The following is a 21,811-nucleotide window of genomic DNA, read 5'->3' as shown; positions in this document are numbered from 1 at the left end:
GGGTATCCTATAAGGTTCAGTCAATTTTTAAATAAAAACTGTTTTAGTGATACAAATATAGATTCACCCAATTAAAATATGATGTACATTTAATTTCTCCTAACCTCTTTCCTTATCATTTTATCATAAATTTATCTTGTTTCGATATTTCTTCTTTTACATATTAGTGCTATTTTACACTTTGCTCTTTTCATTGTCATTCATTCATTTTATTCATTCATCCTTTCAACAAACATTTATTGAGTATTTGCTAAATATCAGCAAATGATCAGGTCAAATTATTCTTCTTTCTCGTTTCTTAACGAGTAAGTCGCACTTACTACCATTCTAAAACTTATTCAATAACATGATAATGGGCTTATTTCTCATTCCATTGATGCCAATCTACCCAGAACTTCCATCTGATAGCTATCAATTCTACATCTTTACCCTTAAAGGTGAGATGAAATGCAGTGGAGAGAGCAGGGTGATAGGGAAAGAAATTAATATGCATTGTTTGCATCCAATGTGCAGTGCACTTGACTAAGTATTTAATACATATTATCTTAAATAAGTTTCACAACAACTAAATAAAGTAGGTATATTATTATCCCCATTTCATAAATTGGGAAACTGAGTCTCTCACCACCAAAGGGACAGGCTGCCCGAGGTCTCACCTTGGTCTGTCTGACACCAAAGGCTTTTCGGCAGCTCTTCTAAGAAGCAAAATTGGCACTCAATACTTTTTTAAATCTTTGAATAAAATTTTGTTTGAATCTATGCTGTTCATGAAACTCAGACTATCTCCTCTTCCATATACCTCTAAAAACCACATACTGTTTAAATAAATTACTAAAGAAATACCTTTATGCCAGGGTTTTTGTAGCAAAGGTAAACAGTTCATACAAAGAAAATGCTAATGAATAAATTAAAATATTTAAAAAATTCTGAAATCTATCAGCCCTGACAATATATTATGTGTTATTATTTTCCAGACCAGTCTTGTACTATTACCGGGAGTAACAGATGATAGATGATGAATAGGTCAGAGATTTAAAACTTAGTACATAAACACAAATTAAACCAAGGGAAAATGCAAACATAAAATGCCCATTTTTATTAACAGAGATGAAATGACATAATATCACAGAATCAATGTTAAAGAAACATCGTGTATTATGTTGTGTTCTCTCTAATTATTCCATATGAGTAAGTACCTTATATTCTTCGTAATCATTGCTATCTAGCAAGTCACTTTTCTCCAGTTCTGTAAGTTGTTCTGCAGAGGGCTTAGCTGGTAGATGCTTAATAGAGGCTTGCTGATATATGGGCTTTCCATTAAAAAACAGTTCCTTCCAATCATGCATCACCTTATATGGAATCAAACTATAGCAGAAAAGATTTTTAAAAAGGTAGAGATGAATCAATGGTCAATATATAGTCAATCAATAGTCAAATATACACCTTAAAGCTTAGTCTCTCTATTATCGTATTCATTCCCCAGGATCTGCTATTTGAGGCTAGGGATTCCATTTACTATTATCGGATATGGCTAATGGCTAGTAGAAAGACATCTGGAACTCAGCAAGTTTGAATGAATGAACATTACTTAAAGCCACTGGTCCTTCCAACTCATATTGACTGTGCACTAACAGAACACTATATCTTAAAATGGTGAGCACTGTCACAAAACTTAGGTTCTTTACTTCCTAGCTGTGATTTTAAATGGCTGTGCAACCTTAGAAAATCATTTAAATGCTCTAATATAAGTGTCCTCCTGTGCAAAAATGAGCAGACTGAGTATTTTCCAAAGCCCCTTTAAGATGTCAGTCGGTTTACATATTTGCAAGTAATTTATAATAGAAAGATCGAATGCATGGTGGTTTTTATTATTGTTACATATTTGATAACCTTTAAAATTATTTTTCAGTAACTATTTCTTTTTTTTTTTTTTTTTTAATTTTTTTTTCCACGTTTTTATTTATTTTTGGGACAGAGAGAGACAGAGCATGAATGGGGGAGGGGCAGAGAGAGAGGGAGACACAGGATCTGAAGCAGGCTCCAGGCTCCGAGCCATCAGCCCAGAGCCTGACGCGGGGCTCGAACTCACGGACCGCGAGATCGTGACCTGGCTGAAGTCGGATGCTTAACCGACTGCGCCACCCCGGCGCCCCTTCAGTAACTATTTCTATTTAAATATGATGAATGACTAAGATGTAATCAGGGAAATGGGAAAACAGTTTCAAGAAGAACAAAATGCAAAGAAAGGAAAGGGTCTAACATTCAGATGCATTTCTCTAAAACTGGTTGGACTGGAGTTTGAAATTACAACAAAAAAGTTAGTATTTCATTAATTTCATTCTGATACATACTACATGGATGAAACTTGAGGACATTATGTTAAATGAAATAAGCCAGACACTAAAATAACAAATAATGTATGGTTTCACTTCTATAAGATACCCAATTTAGACAAATGCACTGAGACCAAACGTAGCACAGAGGTTACCAGGGGCTGGAGAGTTATTTAATGGGTACAGTGCTTCAGTTTGGAATGATAGAAAAGTTCTGGAGATGGATGGTCATGATGGTTGCACAGCAGTGTGAATGCACTTATGTCACTGAAGTGTACATCTAAAATGATTAAAAGAGTCAGTTTTATGTATGTTTTGCCACAATAAAATGTTGTACTTTAATTAAATGTACAACTTCAAATATAATCACATTATGTTTTCCATTAATAAAACATTTACAGTCGCTAAGGGTTACTTTGTCAAAATATGGAAGTTTAGAAATTAATAAGCTCAGGTATAGAAATACTGTAACATCAGAATTATTGAAATGGCATTATTTACTTCTATGGTAAAGTAAGTAATTAACAACTTATATACTGTCCAAAAGTTAACCTTACAGTTACTGAATTAATATCCTATTATCTGAATATCAATAATTTTAAGGAATAGTCTAAAAAGTTAGTTCTTTTGAGTAGGCTGATACCAAAAATATACCTGTGCTTTAGAAAAATATATATACTGATGACATCTTGTTTAATGAAGTAACATGAGTTTATCTTGACTGATAGTAGTGTAGATAATAAAATATTAATATGTATGCGTAATTGCTGTTTTCAGTTGGAACTAAAAGGCACATATCTTACACCATACACAAAAAAACTAACTCAAAATAGATTAAAGACTTCTAAAAGAAAACATAGGCAGTAAGCCCTTTGACGTTGGTCTCAGATTTGATACCAAAAGCAAAGGCAACAAAAGCAAAAATAAACAGTTGGGACTACATCCAACTTAAAAGATTCTGCAAGGCAAAAGAAACAATCAACAAAATGAAAAGGCAACCTATTGAATGGGAGAAAATATTTGCAAATCACATATCTGATAAGGGTTAATATCCAAAATATATAAAGAACTCCTACAACTCAATAGCAAAAAAGTGAACAATCCAATTAAAAAATGGGCACAGGATCTGAATGGACATTTTCCCAAAGCAGACATACAGATGGTGAACAAGTACATGAACAGATGCTCAATCATCAGGGAAATGCAAATCAAGGAAATGCAATCATCAGGGAAATGCAAATCAAAACCACAATGTAATATCACCTCACACTTGTCGGAATGGCTGGGATCAAAAAGATAAATAAAAAACGAGGATGTGGAGAAGAGGGAACCCTCTTGTGCACTGTTGGTGGGAATGCAAACTGGTGCAGCCACTATAGAAAACAGTGGGTTCTCAAGAAGATCTTAGTTTGGGTAATTTGAGAGGTGTACATATTTAACTGGGTTGCCTTATCCTTGTCCTTGCGGAATTACTTTCACTGAGATACACTGTGATATCATTCTCCTGTAACTTTCAGCAAAGAATATCATAAGAAATAGGTCTATGAGGCCAGATGATACATTTGTTTAAAAGATCTTGCTGAGAACATTCTCCACTAGATATACTACACTATTCAGTGTACCTTAGATGAGTGTGCCACGTGAGAGAGCTATTGTTCTAAATTTAGTGCCAAGGAAAGTTTTGTATTTTATAATGAACTAGAATGGAAAATGGAAAACACATGGCAGATTGTATTTCCCTTTTTCCTTTGGCTACCAGGAAGCTCAGATAAAATTTGCAGCTCAGTTGCAGCCACTGGCAAATCTGCTGCCAATATAATTGTGTTCTAATTTATCTTTTGTTCTTAACTTTCTACTTTAATTTGGATTTTCCTTTGTTCTTATTTGGCATATTTTTAATATGTTTTGTATTATTGAATATTTCCTTATAAATACATTAATTCCTTTTAGAAACAAGGTACAATGAAAATAAATAGATTTAATGACTAGTAATTTTTAAATAATTCCAGTATTTCAGAAAGTTCCAAGTGTGTCAAATAAATTATTATAGTTCTTTGTAAATTACTGTAAATTTAGACACAAAGTTTAAATGTTAAAAGACATATAAATGCACCTTAAATAAGGCTATTGAGTGGGTGAATTGAGTCAGTAATCCAGGTATCCTGGACCCCACTTCTTAGTACCTTTTTCACGAATAAAATTGTCTTTTCTTATCAACTGGGTGTCTACATACACAATCACCATTTTCTGTGATGTCCGTACTGTAATGATTGTAAAAAGTAACGCTTACTTATCTGTCAACATTCGGTAGTCTGCCACTTTAGTGGACAAATCAAGTATTTGATCCAAAATTTCTGCACATATTGTATAATGCTTTTTGTAACGAGCTTGAGCTCTTTCCACAGCAATGTGTTCATGAATTTCCTTCTCTCTGAGGGCTTGCTCCTCAAAATCAATCTTGGCTTGTTTTGCCAAAGCCTAAGAAGACAGAGACATGTTTGAGTCAATGTAATTATGCGATGATTCAAACAAAAATAATGTTATAATTTCAATGGGCAAAAAAAAAATCTCTAAATAGAATGAAACCTCCTTTTACATCAAGAAGAACTTAATCATGAAGGAGAACTTTTTTTCCTTATTAAGTACTGAGTATGCTGGCAATGACAATATTGGAAATATTCCACTTTTAGCTTAGCTTATCAGCAAAACATATTACAGAGAAAAGTGGTCCAACTGTGGAAAGCCCAACATAGATTAACAATAAATTGGATCTTAAGTGTGTAAAAAGAAGCCTTGAGTTCATGGCTTGCAAATCGTCAGAGCCAGGGATCACAGAGAAACGGGCAAGCCTATGCCACCTTAGCATCGTAGCCCCTTCGAACCCATCTTAGGAGCCTTAACTGGGCACATCTGCTCCATTCAGCCAATGCCCTCTGTCTTGGAGTGAGAGAGTTCTAGGACACTGATTTATACTTAGAAAATGTTTTGGAAATTCCCTGATATTACTGGCTTGAGCCTATCACACACGCGCCAACAAATGTTAAATGCGTTTAGACAACCAAAAAACCCTTCTGCTGTTACAGCCTTTATAAATCAGTAAAATTCACTCAGAGAACATTTATTTCTGCAGAAAGTAATGAAATACTTAGAGTTTATCATGACCCTCTGCTTAGTTTGCACTATTATATTGTTCAGAGAAACACTTTCTTCACATCAAGTACAAAGGTCAAACTCAGCATGACTAAATGTTGCTTTCAAATAGCTAAACCAGCTCCTTGAGAAATTCTATCCTGTGCTAACATGCTCCAGAAACAATACTTGCCTCCTGTAACTTAACCCGCTGAGTGTAAAATGAAGGTGAACTTGGGCCTCGGAGGAGCTGCCATCAAAGTCAAGCTCCAGCTTGTGTACAGAAGGCAAGTCCTAGGCTCCCACTCAGAGCCCCCCCTCAGCCTCCATGTCCTATAAGTGGGGGTATTAATAAGACTAGGCATGCACAGAAAAACTCACCAAACCATCCTGTCAGGGAAAATATTTCCTATGATACTACTCACACATGACTCAAATGCCTGACAATGCATTGCTTTCGTCCACTGAACCAAATGGAAGTTTCCTTTGCTTTTGTCGTTGTTTTATTTTGTTTGTTTTTATGGGGAAAGGGGTTGGACTGGGTGACCTCTGAGGTCAGTTCTGTACGTTTGGCAGGTTCGGGAATCACACCAGAATTTGTCCCTGCTGTATCGTTGTGCAGGCCCCGTTTTTCTGGGGCAAGCATATAATGCAAGTACAAAGCTTTAGGGCAGGCTTCATGACCTGCAAAGGGGTCAGAGGAAAGAGGAATTCAAAAGAAAAGCCGTAACTAGATGAGAATTTACAGAGCAGTGACAGTAAAATGAGCTTGGGAGGCCGCTTTACTGCAGAGTGCCCATAAGGCCTGTGGAAATGTTTACGGAGTGACAGGCCTGGAGCCTTGAAGAGAAGGGCAGAATGTGCCCAGCAGGAAGAGAGCAGCCTTCACCTCCGAGCTGTCTCCCTCCAACCCTTCCTTCCAACCCTTCCTTCTTTTTAGCTATCAGTCTTCTACCTTTACCCCACCTCGCCTCCCTGTGCTAAACCCACCACAATTTCCTGTCCCAGCAAAGTGGGTTGAAGCCCTAAAAAAAAAAAAAAAAAAAAAGAAAGAAGGGAAAGGAAAAAGGAAGTCTGTGGGAGGTAGTAAATCTCAGCGGTTACGAACCCAGACTCTCGAGTCTGACAGAGCCAGCTGTGCTCCTGTCTACACCACTGACAGGCTGTGCGACCGTGAGGTTTCTAAGTCTCATTTTCCTTCTGCGTAAAACGTAGATAAGGAGAGCGTCCACTTCAAAAGGCTGTTGCGAGAATTCTATGTGCATGTAATGAACATAGTTCAATGCTTGACTCACGGTAAATACTCATAAAAGGTTAAATATTATTATAATTAAGTACTGCTAGTAATAGCAGGTGGAGCAGAAATCTGAAATCAAAAATTCTTAATATAGAATAGATGCCCAATTACCTTAAAGAAGAGACAAACAGATTTAATCTAAAATCAAAACCAAACCAGACAAAAACTGATGATGGAAAACATGAAGTTCTCTCTCTCTCTCTCTCTCTCTCTCTCTATCTCTCCCTCCCTCACTCATGCTCTCTCTCTCCCTTTCTGCACCAGCACCCTCTATGCTTTCTTTAAATGTACTGGACATTGGCCTAAGCCCTGGGGAAACAGTAGTGAGCAGAAGCAAACATGCTCCCTTCCTCAGGAGCTTACATCCAGTGGGGGGTGAGGGGACAGTGAAAAAGCCACACAATGACTGTATTCTTGCACAGTATAAGTGTCACCAGGGAAGGACTATGGGGTACGGTGCATAACAGGGGGCCTGAACTAGACAAGAAGTGGCAGGTGCACAGAGCTCTGAAAGATGGGGATTCGCTGGGGAAAGGCATTTGGGAAGAAGGAGAAAGGCAGAAGAAATGACTTGTTGAGGATCTGAGAGCAGACCAGTGTGGCCAGAGCCTGGGAGACAGAGGGGAACACAGTATGAGCAGGGATCTAGTCAAAGGGAAGCTGTGGGTGGGTTTTTGAGTGTGAGGGCAGTGGTCAAATCCGAGAGGCAAGAAGATTCCTCTGGCAGCAGAATGGAGAATGATCTGGAGGAGATGGAAGTAGGGCAGGTCATTTGTAGAAGTTATCTCTAGCTTCCCCTTCATTTTTAACAGGCAGGCAGATGTCTTTTTAACTCCTGCTTTAGGGAATTTCTGCAAGACAAAAAAGCAGAAGCTGCAGGAAACCCCTCTTCACTTTAAAAGGCCATCTTCAGGGGCGCCTGGGTGGCGCAGTCGGTTAAGCGTCCGACTTCAGCCAGGTCACGATCTCGCGGTCCGTGAGTTCGAGCCCCGTGTCGGGCTCTGGGCTGATGGCTCAGAGCCTGGAGCCTGTTTCCGATTCTGTGTCTCCCTCTCTCTCTGCCCCTCCCCCGTTCATGCTCTGTCTCTCTCTGTCCCAAAAATAAATAAACGTTGAAAAAAAAAATTTTAAAAAAAAGGCCATCTTCAAAGGTGAATTAATCTAGGTCACTCAAAGAGAGAGCAGAGAAGGGAAGCTTTTGAGAGCAAAGAGAAAGAGGAAGAGAAAGTGCTCCCTGGCACTTCCTGGGGAGCAGCAGGGCCTCAGGGGGAACACATGAGGGACCAACAGAGACTGGAATCGCCTCCGTGAAGACATGTGCCTCATGTGTGGGCTGGTAGCTGAGACCTCAGAGGCAACAAGCTGGACCTGGGCCTGATGACTGCACAGCTTCCCTGATGACATGGCCTGTGACCTGGGGCACTGTTCGTCTCTGTGGGCAGAGATGGGCTGCTGGAGTTTGAGCTCAGGTTGATTTAAAGAATATAAAAAATGGTAGGTTCTTGCACACCCCAATTGCAGTTGCTAACTCATAGCCTCTCAAAATGGATGAAGGAGGCCATTGCAGTGGTAGTAGTAGAGACTGGGGTATGGTGTAGACATGGAGAAAAATGGGCAAATTAAAGAGATAGTACATGAAATCGACAGGACTTAGTGATGTTCTGGATATGGAACAGAGGGTGAGGCAGGGTTCAAGTGGACCCTGAGATTTTACACTTGTGTAACTGAATAAAGGGTGTCGTCATTTATTGGGATATAGAAACTTGAAAAAGGCCAGTTTAGTAACAAGGGTCATAAATTTGGCTTTAACATGTTGAATTTGACGTGTCTCTGAGACATCTGAGTAGAGATGTCAGGAAAGCAGTTGAACACATGGGTCTTTACCGCAGAAGGCAGAGATATAAATGCAGGAGTCATCTGTCTACTGGAGTGATTACACCCCCATGGTTGTGGATTAGGAGGTCCTCTGAGGAAATAACATAGAGGAGAAAAACAAGAGGCCTGGGACTAAGCTTTAAGGAATCCCGATGTTAACATTTTGGTATTTGAGGAGAATGAGCTCGCAAAGAAGGGGAAGCCAATGAAGTAGGAAGAAAAGCAGGACAGCATTTCTACAACGGACCTCAGCAGAAAGGGACCACGTGAGAGCAAAACAATAATTAACATTATATCATTAACAGTCCATATTATTAGCACACTTAAAATCTTTAATACATTTAAAAGTACTTGGAGAATTTTCCCCCTTCTTCCACCACAAACAATAACAAAAACTACAAAAACAGAAACAAGTTATAAAAACGATTTTAAAAACTCTCTTCTTCACAAAAGTTGAATGATTTGCTGTGGGTAACAAAATGGATTTTGTTTATTTAGTGCATGATGCTGGAAAGAAAAGGTCTGTTCCTTTGGCAAACTCAATTCAACATTTATTTCTTTGGCTCCTACTTCTACACCAGCCACTGTTGATGTAGGAGGTGATAGATTCAATGTTTGTGGAGGTAACCTGTGAAGTCAAGCCGTCTCACAGACAGGAGTGCCAGAGAAGCAGACCCTCAGCTTTAGGGAAAGGTAATCATTGTGAGAGGAAGGGATATAATTTTTTTCAGATGCCTCAGAACCTCACAGTTCTGGTCTCTGAGGCTCTAGCAGGCCTGAGCATTCCAATCCTCTGAAGTTAGTTCAAGGCCAGTGAAAGAAACAAGGAGGGAATCCTTCTCATCACAGTGGGATCAGTCCTACTATAAAGGCTTTACTATTCTGCACTTAATTATCTGGGCTTGAAGCAAACATATTTTTCAATAGGCACTTAGGAAGATTAGTGAAACGCTATTTCTAATGCAAGCAAATGCCATTCAATCCATTCAAGTTTACTCTTATAAAAAAAAAAAAAAGAGGGATGAAACCGTTATCCAGATAATTCAGCTCTTTAAGAGGACACTCGAGATCAGTGTCCCTGCGGCTCAAATTCATGGAGGTATATGGTTCTTCACCCCTACACCTAACATTTCAGCTATGTCTGTTCTACAAAGGCAAAAGCACCATTTCCCTGACTCTCCAAACAATATTTCTAAAAGTCGCATAATTTTGGCAAAAGCTGTATTTCATTTTTGTGGAATATCATCGTGGAAACCATGAGGCTGATAAATAAAGCATTCCCTTCCTATTTTTTGTAAGGTTTTCTCTTCTGTTCAGCCTAGTTTTGTGAATATTTTATGGCAGTAAAGACAGGCTATCGAAAATGCCACTGACATGAATTTTGAATTTCTCCAGTCAAATCTAGACCAACAGATTGAATAAATTTGGAATATCTCCAATAGAAAATAGGCAAGAATTAATCTATACAATCCATTGATAGAACAGATTGATTTTGATTATTAGAGCCATTATATATACATAAAGATAAGGAAAAATACTAATGTATTAAATAATTGAAAGATTAGATATTTTGATTTCCAGAGCTATAAAAGGACCTAGACACAATACCATAGTAACCAAGAGCACACCTATCATCTGGATCTTGGTATCTGTGTACTATTCTCAAATACAATCAACCAGAGTACCCTGGATAAATGGTTTGTTTTGGAGGAAGGAATAATACAATATGGACTTGATATAATCTTGCTTTTTCAGAAAGAAAGGAATCATTTATTAAAGACTTATGGTGTCTTATTAAAAGGAGGCAGCTTATAAGTGCCCTCACTGACTGAGAATATTCACCTAGAATAAGAAACACCAATACCATTCTAGTAAACTTAGCAGACTATAAAGAAAAATAAATTCTGTATGCATCCAGAAAAAGAGAGTAATGACACAATTGAAAATTAGATTATCATTAATCTTTTTGATGGTAACACTTTTACCAAAAGAAAATGGAATAATGTATTTAATAAATTCAAGGAAAGAAAATGTGAACTAAGGATTTTATATACAGCAAAACTGGCAATCAGGATGAAAGACATCTACTGTTATCAGTATACCATACATAATACCCAATACAATATATAGGGAATATTGTTCCCTGACCCCTTCTTGAGAAATGTACTAGAGAATGAGTTTCAGGCAAGCAAAACAACCAGAGAGATGCGAACATAAAGATGGGTGGTGAACATCAAATATTTGTGAAATCAAGACTAAAGGGAGAATGTAATATGTAGAAGCTCTATGTGCTGTCAATGTAGTTACAAAAAAATTAAAATGGGGAAATAAGAGAGAGAGATCGTATAAAAAAATTGACTCTAAATACAGCTTTGTTTACCTTGACTTGGTGGAAAAAATCAAAAGTAACTTGAGAAATATTTTTAAGGGAGCTATTGTTTACCGCTTCTCGATCAAGAGCATCCTGGAAATCTTTAAGTCGTCTCTCCTCATACTGTTTTTCTCTGAAAATTCTGTTTTGCCATAAAACTTCCTTTTCATGCCGAACATGCATGAGCTGCACAGCGATCCTGCGTTCCTGCTGGGACTGCCGCATCAGCCGGTTAATCAGCTGCTCTTCCCGAAACGCCTCCTGAAAACACCATTGGAGGAGCCAATTATTTGCCAAGGCCATGTCCAAATTTCCCATTGGGCTAAGAAGCCTATGCATAAATAATATCTAAAAGGCATAGTATTCATCAGCACCAATTTCTGCCATTTGATTTAAATTTGAACATGGCAAAAATCAAGTTATAAAAATGAAAATTTCCATCAAATATCGTATGTACAATTTTGGTATCTGGAAGCATCATGATCTTGCAAGTCATAATTACTTTAAATGAATTCTTACTTTGTTTAAAATCCAATGAAAAATAAATTTAGTGACTGTTTTCAAGATTTTATAAACAAGGGATAGGATTCATAATTTATAAGCAAGTTTTCAGATGTGAAGTATTAGTTGTAAAAACAAATACAGGCTTTGGCTGAAGATGGCAGATCTGGTTAGTTGCCAGTGTGGACATCTCAATGCATGAGTGAGGAAAAGCCACAATCTGATGGAATGGGAAGGCTGGAGGACAATCTAAGGGAAAATGACCTGCTTATCTTATAAAATCTCACTGGTTGTAATCTGAAAGAGAAGCTAGATGTAGTCTCTTGGCTCTCGTGTCTATTTCAAGAGAACAGAAGGCGAGTCAGTAAGTGAACAGTGGTAAAAAACATTAAACTGGGAATCAGAAGCCGTTGCCACCCCAGTTGTGCTATTAACTGGTGGTGTGGTCTTGGACAAGTAACTTGGATTTTCAGGGCCTATTTTTGACAGGTGAAATGTGGGATTTTGGTGGAAGATGATCTCCAAAGCCCCTTTGTGGGGTATAAGCTTAGGAAACCCCCGGGCTTACACCAATGAGTTAACAAGGCATACAGAAATACAAAGTCATAAAATGTTCACACCCGAGTTTGGGTAAACCAGATTGGCACCCCAAGAATAGGGGGATGCAAAGGCACCTCGAGAAGAGGGAGTTGCAAAGGTGCCGGGAATAGGGAGGTGCAAAGGCACCCCTAAATAGAGAGGGGGTACAGGGCCCTCAGAATAGAGAGGGAGAGGCAAAGTCCTAAAATTGGAATGGCACAAACATGCCCAATACATAGGTATATGAAATAAACAATATTAGACATTCAGGATGGAAGCACCCCCAGTTTAGTACTATAGTGGAAAAGCTGCTTTCACAGGAGGATAGGCCAGGTTAGGTAAATTGGTGGACTATAGACGGCTGCGCTGCAGGCAAAGCAGCCCAGAGCAGAGATGGTTAACAAAAGAAAAGGTACCTTGTCAACCCTGAGGTTATTCCCCCTACCTGCCTCATCCCCAGGCTGGCAAAGATGAACAGAGGTGCTGCCTCATGTCTACTGTAAACAACCTTCCTCCCACTGCCTGGTACCCGGATTTTGTTTTATATTGACCCAAACTCCAAACATTGTATATCTTCAAAACCCCCCTTTTCCCTCACGTCCCCAAGTTAATGTTCACAATTTCTTTGTCTCTTTGTACACACCCATCATGCTTGTAAGCCTTCTGATCTGAATAAATATGGGACAAGGACCCTTATTCTGGGCTCTTGTCTTTTCCTGGACGTTAGCCATCTCTCGCTTTCAATCCTGCATCCTGCTCTTTTGCTAGACAAGAGAGAACTTTAGACCCAGAGTCTACAACACCCCTTCATGCTCTCATTCTGCCTAAATAGAGACATCATGTGGAAGGAGGAGTTCCCAAGGGGGAAGATGTAAAATAATACCTAATTATTGGAGTTGCTCACTTTTCTTAAATATGAAATTTATTGTCAAATTGGTTTCCATACAACACCCAGTGCTCCTCCCAACAGGTGCCCTCCTCAATGCCCATCACCCACCCTCCCCTCCTTCCCACTCCCCATCAACCCTCAGTTTATTCTCAGTTTTTAAGAGTCTCTAATGGTTTGGCTCTCTCTCTCTCTCTCTCTCTCTTTTTTTTCCTTCCCCTCCCCCATGGTCTTCTGTTAAGTTTCTCAAGATCCACATCAGAGTGAAAATATATGGTATCTGTCTTTCTCTGTATGACTTATTTCACTTTGCATAACACTCTCCATTTAACACTGAACAATCCAATTATTTAAGAAGAAAATCTGGCATAATTAATGACATTGTTTCAAATGATCTCTGCCACTATGAAATGGGAGAAATACTGTATATGTTTTCAGAATCTAGATGCAAATAACAATAATGTTCTGTGGTAAATTCCAAAACCTGAACCTGGGAATTATATAAAAATGTAGATGAAATAAAATTTCAACCGAAAATAAGTATGAAATTTTTTGTTAGTGCCACATAGAAGATAAAAAATTAAATTGTGAACAACTTTGAAACATATCTAACCTAATTATAAAATTCTAGAAACTTTAATGTTAATCATTTGTTTCCTTTTGAGATCCAATAGTGGAGCTGAGGCAGCATGTAAAAATGGCCCCAAATTCTTCAGTTTTCTTCCTCCACATCCTTGCAATGGTATCCCACAGATATTCTTATCAAAAAGAAGAATCTATTTCTCCACTCCTTAAATATGAGGTATGGGGTACCCATTGAACTTGAATCGACCAATGGGGCATTAGCAAAACAAAACAAACAAAAACTTGGGGTCTGATTTTCTTAATTGTCTTGTGACCCCACGACTGTCATCACATTTTCTGGTCTGTTAGAAAATGAGAGCCCATACATAGAGAGAGGCACCAGTCTTCCCTGCTGGACCTGATGAAGCTCCAGCCAACCCACCAGCTGATGAAAGACAGGTAGGAGATGCCAGCTGAGGCCAGCAAAAGGACAGCATAGCTGAGCCCAGCCCAAACAGCCTACTACATTTTGGGGTGGTTTGGGATACATAAGGCATAGTCACAGCCATATTTTTAAAAAATATGACCTTGATTTATTATTCCAAGTAAGTTCTATAGTTAATATAGAGTATATTCTATATTTGGTTGTTTATATGGCAAGGCAATTTAGTTGTATAAATGAGATCTGGTCATTCTGACACTTGTAAAGAAGAAACTGGATTGGTCAGAACTGTTTTGATTACTGCTTGGGTGATAACACATTATGGTTAGAAAGGGAAAAAGAAAAGGAAATTATTGTTGAATTCTGAGTCACTATTATGGATATGAAGCTTTAGTATGAAGAATCATCAAGCGTATTAAGACCTGCACTCAAAAGTTGAATGGAAAAGATTTATTTTTTGTTCCATTGTACAAGTAGTTCATATTTTAGAAATAGACGTTTCCAAGAATTTCACTGGAATGTGGAACACATTAGGTGCTCAGTGCAGCCTACAGATGTCCATTTATCCTGTAACACAGATGAAATATCTTATATCTGCAATGGATAAAATAAAAAATAATAGAAGTCACATTTCTCTCTTTTTTAAATATTTCTTAATGTTTACTTCTTTTTGAGAGAGAGAGGGATACAGAGTGTGAGCTGGGAAGGGGTGGAAAGAGAGAAAGTACAGAATGCAAAGCAGGCTGTAGGCTCCAGGCTCCGAGCTGTCAGCACAGAGCCCAAAGCAGGGCTCGAACTCATGAACCATGAGGTCATGACCTAAGCCAAAGTCCAATGCTTAACTGAATGAGCCACTCAGGCACCCCCACCTTTCTCTTTTAATTATACTTGTGGAAGATTATTTAGACAGAATTACAATCCAAAATACCCTCAATTTAATTACCAGGCCCTCTGCCTCCCCCAGGAGCGGGAGCTACAAGCTTACCCTGGTCCATGCCATGGTTCAGTTATCCAAAGGTGCCCAAGCAGCTCTTGTGGAGGAATGGGATATTGTCAGAAAGACCTTGAAGCTAAATATTCAAGTGTATTTGGGTTAAGAAGTGGGGTAAGAGTCTGATGTTCAAATGCCAGTTTCAAGTAAACAATACAGAAAAGGTTTGGGGAAGGTAGACACAGTTGAGTTGGAGTGAATCCCAAGAACCAATCAAGATGCTAGCGAGAAGACCACAGAACCAGTTGGGAGACAAACTGGGTTCATAGTCTCCACTTAAATGCCTATACTAAACTCATCACCTTTCCTTCAGTCCTGGTGCTCCCCCAGTATTTCCCCATCTCTGTTGATAACCGAATAAAACTATGACTCTGTGACCTAAAATGCTAGGACCATCCTAAATTCAATCTGCTCTTATCATTCCTAATCTCCAATTTTCAATGAAGTGGTCTATTTTAACTCCTATGTATGTTTTTATATCAGCCCTACTCCATTCTATACCTATTGGCACTGCCCCTACCTTAAACAATGTCAGCCCTTCCTTTACCATGCCTCCCCCCCCCATCCTTCTCCAAAACTCATCCTCCAAAATACTCAAAGTGATATTTCTAACCCTAAATCTCATCATTTCTCATTCATATAATCACATTTGTTTATAAATCACTAGGCAAGATAACAACTTGAGCACAGATCTCTGGCTCTCCCTTCACAAGCCCAACTAAAACAGAGTATACAAACCCCAGGGGGACACTGCCACAACTTGGAAGCTAGAGAAGATATTCAGAGGCATTTCTGGTAGATGAAGCACAAATGGAGCCAGAATAAAAGCATCCAGGGCTGACATCAGATTCATGACATGCTCTCCAAAAGCAGTAGGTACTTGAGGGAAGCAGAGGAAATTCTAGCCCTGACAAATGCCATTTTCTCTTTGGAAGACAGAAGGATGGATAAAAAAACATGCCACGTTGCACATGGGAATTTCACATTCCACCACTGTGAAACAGTGACCCTAGTGTCCACTGTGCAGGGAGGTTGGGACATGACACTTCACTAAAGGAGGTGGTAGGAATGGAGGCTCCTTGCTGCATACCCCAGCCTGGCTGTAGAAATAGCATCTTTCCCCAACACTGAGAAGAAACAGTTCCCTTGATGGAAATATCCAGAGCACTAACTTCCTTTAATGTCTTTTAGGTGGCTGGATCCCTGAACAAATCTCTGTCTGTTTGCATATGATATGATCTTATATACAGAAAACTCTAGGGGCACCTGAGTGGCTCAGTCAGTAGAGCCTCTGACTCCTCAATTCAGCTCAGTTCATGATCTCATGGTTGTGGGATCAAGCCTTGCATCACACTCCGTGCTTAGTGTCAAGTTTGCTTGGGATTCTCTCTCTCTCTCATTCTCTCTCTCTGTCTCTCTCCCTCTGCCTCTCCCCCCCACCTCTCTCTCAAGTATATTTAAAAAAAAAAGAGAAAACTCTAAAGACTCCAACAACAGCAACAAAAAATATCTGTCAGAACTAAAAAACATATTCACTAAAGTTTTAGGATACAAAATCAACATATGAATATCTGTTGTGTTCCTATGTACAATGGATAATCTGAAAAAGAGATGAGGAAAATAATCCCATTCATAATAGCATCAAAAATAATTATTTATGAATAAATTCAACCAAGGAAGTAAAAGGTCTGTGCACTAAAAACTACAAAACATTGGTGAAATATACAATCGGTGAAATACACATTGGTGGAATTGAAGAATACACAAATAGATGGAAAGATATCTCATGTTCATGAGATTGGAAGAATCAGTAATGCTAACATGTCCATAATATTTAAAGTCATCTGCAGATTCAATAAAATCCCTATCAAATTTCCAATAGCATTTTTCACAGAAATTAAAAAAAAAAGCACTACTAAAATTCATATGGAACCACAGAAAACATTGAATAGGCAAAACATTCTTGAGCAGGAAGAACAGAACTGTAGGCATCACACTGTATTACAAAGTTATAGTATTCAAAACAGTATGGTACTGTCATAAAAGCAGACATATAGACCAATGGAATAGAATTGAGTCCAGAAATAACTCCATACTTCTACAGTCAGCTGATCTTCAACAAAAGTGCCAAGGCTACCTAATGGGTAAAGACAGCGTCTTCAACAAATGGTGCTGGAAAAACTGGATGTCCACATGCAGAAGAATGAAAATGTACCCTTATCTCACACTGTATACAAGAATCAACTGAAAATGGATTAAAGACGTACACATAAGACCTGAAATTATAAAACTACTAGAAGAAACTATAGGGGAAAAATCTTGACATTGGTCTAGACAATATTTTTTGTTTGTTTGATTTTTGTTTTTTTTTTTGTTTTTTTTTAATATGACCCCCAAAACACAGGCAACAAAAGCAAACATATATAAGTGGAAATACATCTAATTTCATGAAAAGTTTCTACATAGTAAAGGAGACCATCAGCAGAGTGAAGATGTAACCTACAGAATGGGAAAAAGTATTTGCAAATGTACCTTTAGCTAATATCCAAAATATATAAGGAACTCAAACAACTTAATAGCAAAACCCCAAATAAACCAATTTAAAAATGGGCAAAGGACCTGAACAGACATTTCTCAAAAGAAGGCAAACAAATGGCCAGTAGGTATACGAGAAGGTGCTCAACATCACTAGTTACCAGGGAAATGCAAATTAAAACTATAATGAGATATCACTTTACATCTGTTGGAGGGGCTATTACATTAAAAAATAAACACACACACACACACACAAGAGATAACAAGTGCTGGCAAGTCTGTGGAGAAAAGGGAACCCTTGGAAACTGATGCTGAGAATGTAAATTGGTGTAGCCTTTATGGAATATAATATGGTTTGTTCCTCAAAAAATTATGAATAGAACTACCATTCGACCCAGCAATCCCACTTCTGGGCATATATCCAAAGGAAATTAAATCACTGTCTCAAAGAGATGTCTGCATCCCCGTGTTCGTTGTAGCACTATTCCCAATAGCCAAGATATGGAAAAACCTAAGATTCCACTGATGGATAAATGGATAAAGAAAAATTAGTATCTATACACAATGGACACATTATTAAGCCTTAAAAAAGAAGGAAACTCTGGCATTTGTGACAACATGGATGAACCTGGAAGGCATTATGCTAAGTGAAATAAGTCAAGCATAGAAAGATAAATACTGCATAATCCCACTTATATGTCAATCTAAAAAAGTTGAATTTATAAATGTAGATCTTAAGTGTTCTCACCAAACACACAAAAAATTATGTGAGGTGATGGATATGCCAATTAGTTTCATTATGGCAATAATTTCACAAGGTATACATATATCAAATCATCACATTGTACACATGAAGTATATATAATATTTATTTGTCAATTATACCTCAAAAGAACTGGGAAAAAGCTCCCTCTTACCTCCAAAAGTAGCAATAGATACACGTCGTTGACATAGATTTTAGATTTCTTTTTTGTCAGTATTTTTTAAATGTGGGAAAATATACATAAAAATTACCATCTCAAATATTTTTAAGGGTACAATTCAGTGGTAAAAAGCACATTCACGATATTGTATAACCATCACCAGAGTTTAGATTCTTCAGTGATTGTTTTGCACAGATTTTTTTTTCCCGAGTGTATTTGCTGTGATGATGTGAAGTTTTTCTGTTGACATTTGATTCAGAGTAACAGATACTAAATAAATAAGATACACAAATATATGCATAAAAGACTACATTTTTGCAAAGTTTCCATCACTATTATTCAAGGAATATCTAAGTATCTTACCTCTTGTGCTTCGTGGGCTATTAACTGGTCCATTAACAGCCTCCGCCGTCTTTTCTCCCTTTGCTCTCGTGCAAAAGCATCCTCCTCAAGGCGCTTTTGGATTTTTTTAATGTAGTCATCATCCGAATACGTGTTTAATAAATCAGTTGTTGTCTGGCCTGCTGTATCTGAAGAAGGCTTGGAGGCACTAAGGACAACAGTTTTTATTGGGATTTAGAAAAACAGTGTAACCACATGCTGCTACTTGCGACTATGGAGGAAGACCTCGGGGAAAAGGCTCCCTTCAGTGCTCGGTTAACTTATTAATACAAGCATTAAAGCGAATCTTAGAACCTCATTGTGACACCTATGGCTTATCGTTAGATTCCATTCGCTGTATTTCTGGACTCTATGTTGGGAGGTCTTCAGCATAGCCTTAGCATAGCCTTCTTTCTAGGCCTATCGCCTATTTGTTCTTTCACTTATCATGATCTTCACTGAGCCCAGAGATTGGATTTTCTTTCCCTCTTCTGCCTGCTGGCTCTAGGCCTCTTGCCTCCCCTGTTTTGAGTTAAGAGTAAGTACCATATTGATAGCCAAAGTGTCAGGGAAGGCATACCTCCTTAAAAGTCAGCCAGACCTTCCAATGTCAGGACACTGAGAGTCCTTCCATGGATAGCTCAATCCACTACTCCCCTATGCAAACCCAAGTTGCTCTATGAACTCCCACTAACTTTCTGAATGCTTAGAGCAGTGGCCCCGCTCTAACTGGAAGCTTAGCAGCTGAAAATTGACTTGCTCATCATGCCACACTTGCACCCACAAGACTGACCTAGCCTCTTGCCCAAGTTCTGGAGACCCAAGTAAGAAGACCTACTTCGCTTCTTGTCCCACCTCATGTCCAAACCTAAAGGATCAGGAAGAGCCTAGTGGTCTTACTAACACAAAGCAAACACACTCAGTTTACCGGGACAATGGTGGCTTAGTACAGAATTTATAGATTCATTCAAAAGTTATCTTTAAAAGTAAAAGATACAGGGTTGCCTGGGTGACTCAGTCAGTTAAGCGTCTGACTTTGGCTCAGGTCATGATCTCCCAGTTCATGAGTTTGAGGCTTGCATCAGGCTCTGTGCTCGCATCAGGCTCAGAGCCTAAAGCCTGCTTCGGATTCTGTCTCCCTCTGTCTCTGGCCCTCCCCCGCTCACATTCTCTCTCTCTCTCTCTCTCTCTTTCTCTCTCCCCACCCCCTCTCTCTCAAAAATAAACATTAAATAAATAAAAGTCTGTTTTAAAAAAAGTAAAAGACACATTTTTATGTATATAAGAATCAAATAATCAATTCTCATCTGCATGTCTCTTTACAAAATAAACAGAATACAACAGTAGAATGGAACAAGATATATCTTGTTACCTGCCAATAAATAACAAGTTTTAATATTATCAATAATTATTTTAAATATTATAAGTTATTAATGTATACAGTTTAAATAGAACTTACTGTCTTATTCAAAAGGCAAGGACACATTATTGTATGTAGCAACTAAATAGTCATCAATTCTTATACAGACAGAAGCATAAAAGAGGTATAAAAGCACAGTTAATTCATGTTTAATGAAGTAATAATTGCATGTGTGCAGTTTAGATCATATTGTATTATAGTTCATTTTTTGTACATTTGCTGCTCCCAGATGAACTCTGAGCTCGTGAATATCCTATTATACTCCTCTCTGTCCATGTGCTCATCATCCTGACATGTAGTTGATATCTGCTAAATTTCAAATGATATGCTAAGAAGCACTATACAGAGTAATTTTTTTTAAATTACACACTGAAATCCTGGTGATTTTATCAGCAGGGGCTTAACCTTCAGTTGTGTTCTGTCACTAAGAGGCACTGAGCAGAAATTGTGTAGCCAGCAAAGCCTTAGGAGGATCAAAGACAAAGTTTAACCCTATTTATTAAGATTTAGTACAATTAAGAACTTATGAAAATTATGTGGCATAACTTTTTAGATCCTTTGTTAAAATTCTTATTATATTTTTACTCAAATGTGTTCTTAGAAAGAGTTTGCTTTGGATTGTATATGGGTTAATAGACTTAACATATTGTTTGTCCTTTATTTATCAATCAATCTGCCCTGTAACCATCCATCTGCTGTCTCATTCTAATTAAAGGCTGAAGAAAGCTACATGATATTTACTTGAATAAATATTCATTTTCCTAGATGTGGGTTTCTTGAGGGCAATGATTATGATTTCTCTATATCTGCTTGTCAGGCCTCCACAGAGTTAATAATTGGGTGTGTAATTACATGACTAGTAATTGGAACCTTGGCCAAATTTGTGTGTATTTAAAAAGTAATTGCTAGGAACAGCCTAAAGTAAATCTATGAATCCAAATGTCAAATCACAGCAGCCAACAATCTCAGCTAAAAAAAAAAAATAGCAGATAGCATTTATTGTTTGTTTTAGAAAATAAAGACATTGTACATGTGAGGAAGAAGCAGCCATGGGAACTCTTGTGTTGCTCTGAGAAAACATTTCACTTCTCCACAAGAGAAAAAAGATGGACTTTGAGGTGATATCTCTGAGGAACTGTTTCAGGAGCAGGCTGTGAAAGAGGCAGCTGCAGAAATTGCTCCTTCTGGTCAACTTGGGAGATTTTAGCACTTTCTGGCATCAAGTAGTGTGAAGTTTTTGAAAGAGCCCAGAACATGCTTGATCCTAAGCTAAATATTCAGAATGAACTAATGTAGTGATTAATAAAAGGGACTTAACAAAGGCCATACTGTACCATAACTTCTGTTTTCTTTACAAGTTTGCTCCAGACTAGTGCCTCCCGACATTCTTTGAAGAGAAAATGCTCATTTGCAGCATACTGGAAGGGACTGGAGTCCCAGATGAGGCTGCACAGTCACAGGTGACTAGTCCAGGGAGTCTGGCTGCCCCAAGGCCTATCCTGCCGCTCTCAAAATTGAAGCGTGGCTGTCTGTATCTCATGTCTCCCAGTGCTAAGTCTCTGGCAAGATCAAGTGAAGGCTTCC

At 38.3% G+C, this 21,811-nt stretch overlaps 1 protein-coding gene across 1 annotated transcript in view; it reads right to left on the bottom strand.

Moving 5' to 3' along the window:
- SPEF2 (sperm flagellar and cilia associated 2) overlaps positions 1-21,811 on the bottom strand; it is a 150,302-nt gene that overhangs the window by 99,841 nt on the left and 28,650 nt on the right. Inside the window, exons 7-10 of the mRNA XM_025923764.2 lie at positions 18,790-18,976; positions 11,078-11,266; positions 4,624-4,811; positions 1,197-1,365 (exon numbers count right to left, since the gene is read on the bottom strand). Of these exons, the coding sequence (XP_025779549.2) occupies positions 1,197-1,365; positions 4,624-4,811; positions 11,078-11,266; positions 18,790-18,976 (733 nt within the window). The remainder of the gene's footprint in view (positions 1-1,196; positions 1,366-4,623; positions 4,812-11,077; positions 11,267-18,789; positions 18,977-21,811) is intronic.

The sequence above is a fragment of the Puma concolor genome, chromosome A1 (assembly GCF_028749965.1).
Source record: "Puma concolor isolate L17-30 chromosome A1, mPumCon1.1.hap2, whole genome shotgun sequence".
NCBI lineage: Eukaryota > Metazoa > Chordata > Mammalia > Carnivora > Felidae > Puma > Puma concolor.
The sequence above is the reverse complement of the archived record's forward strand: the minus strand, read 5'-3'. Positions and strand labels throughout refer to the sequence as shown.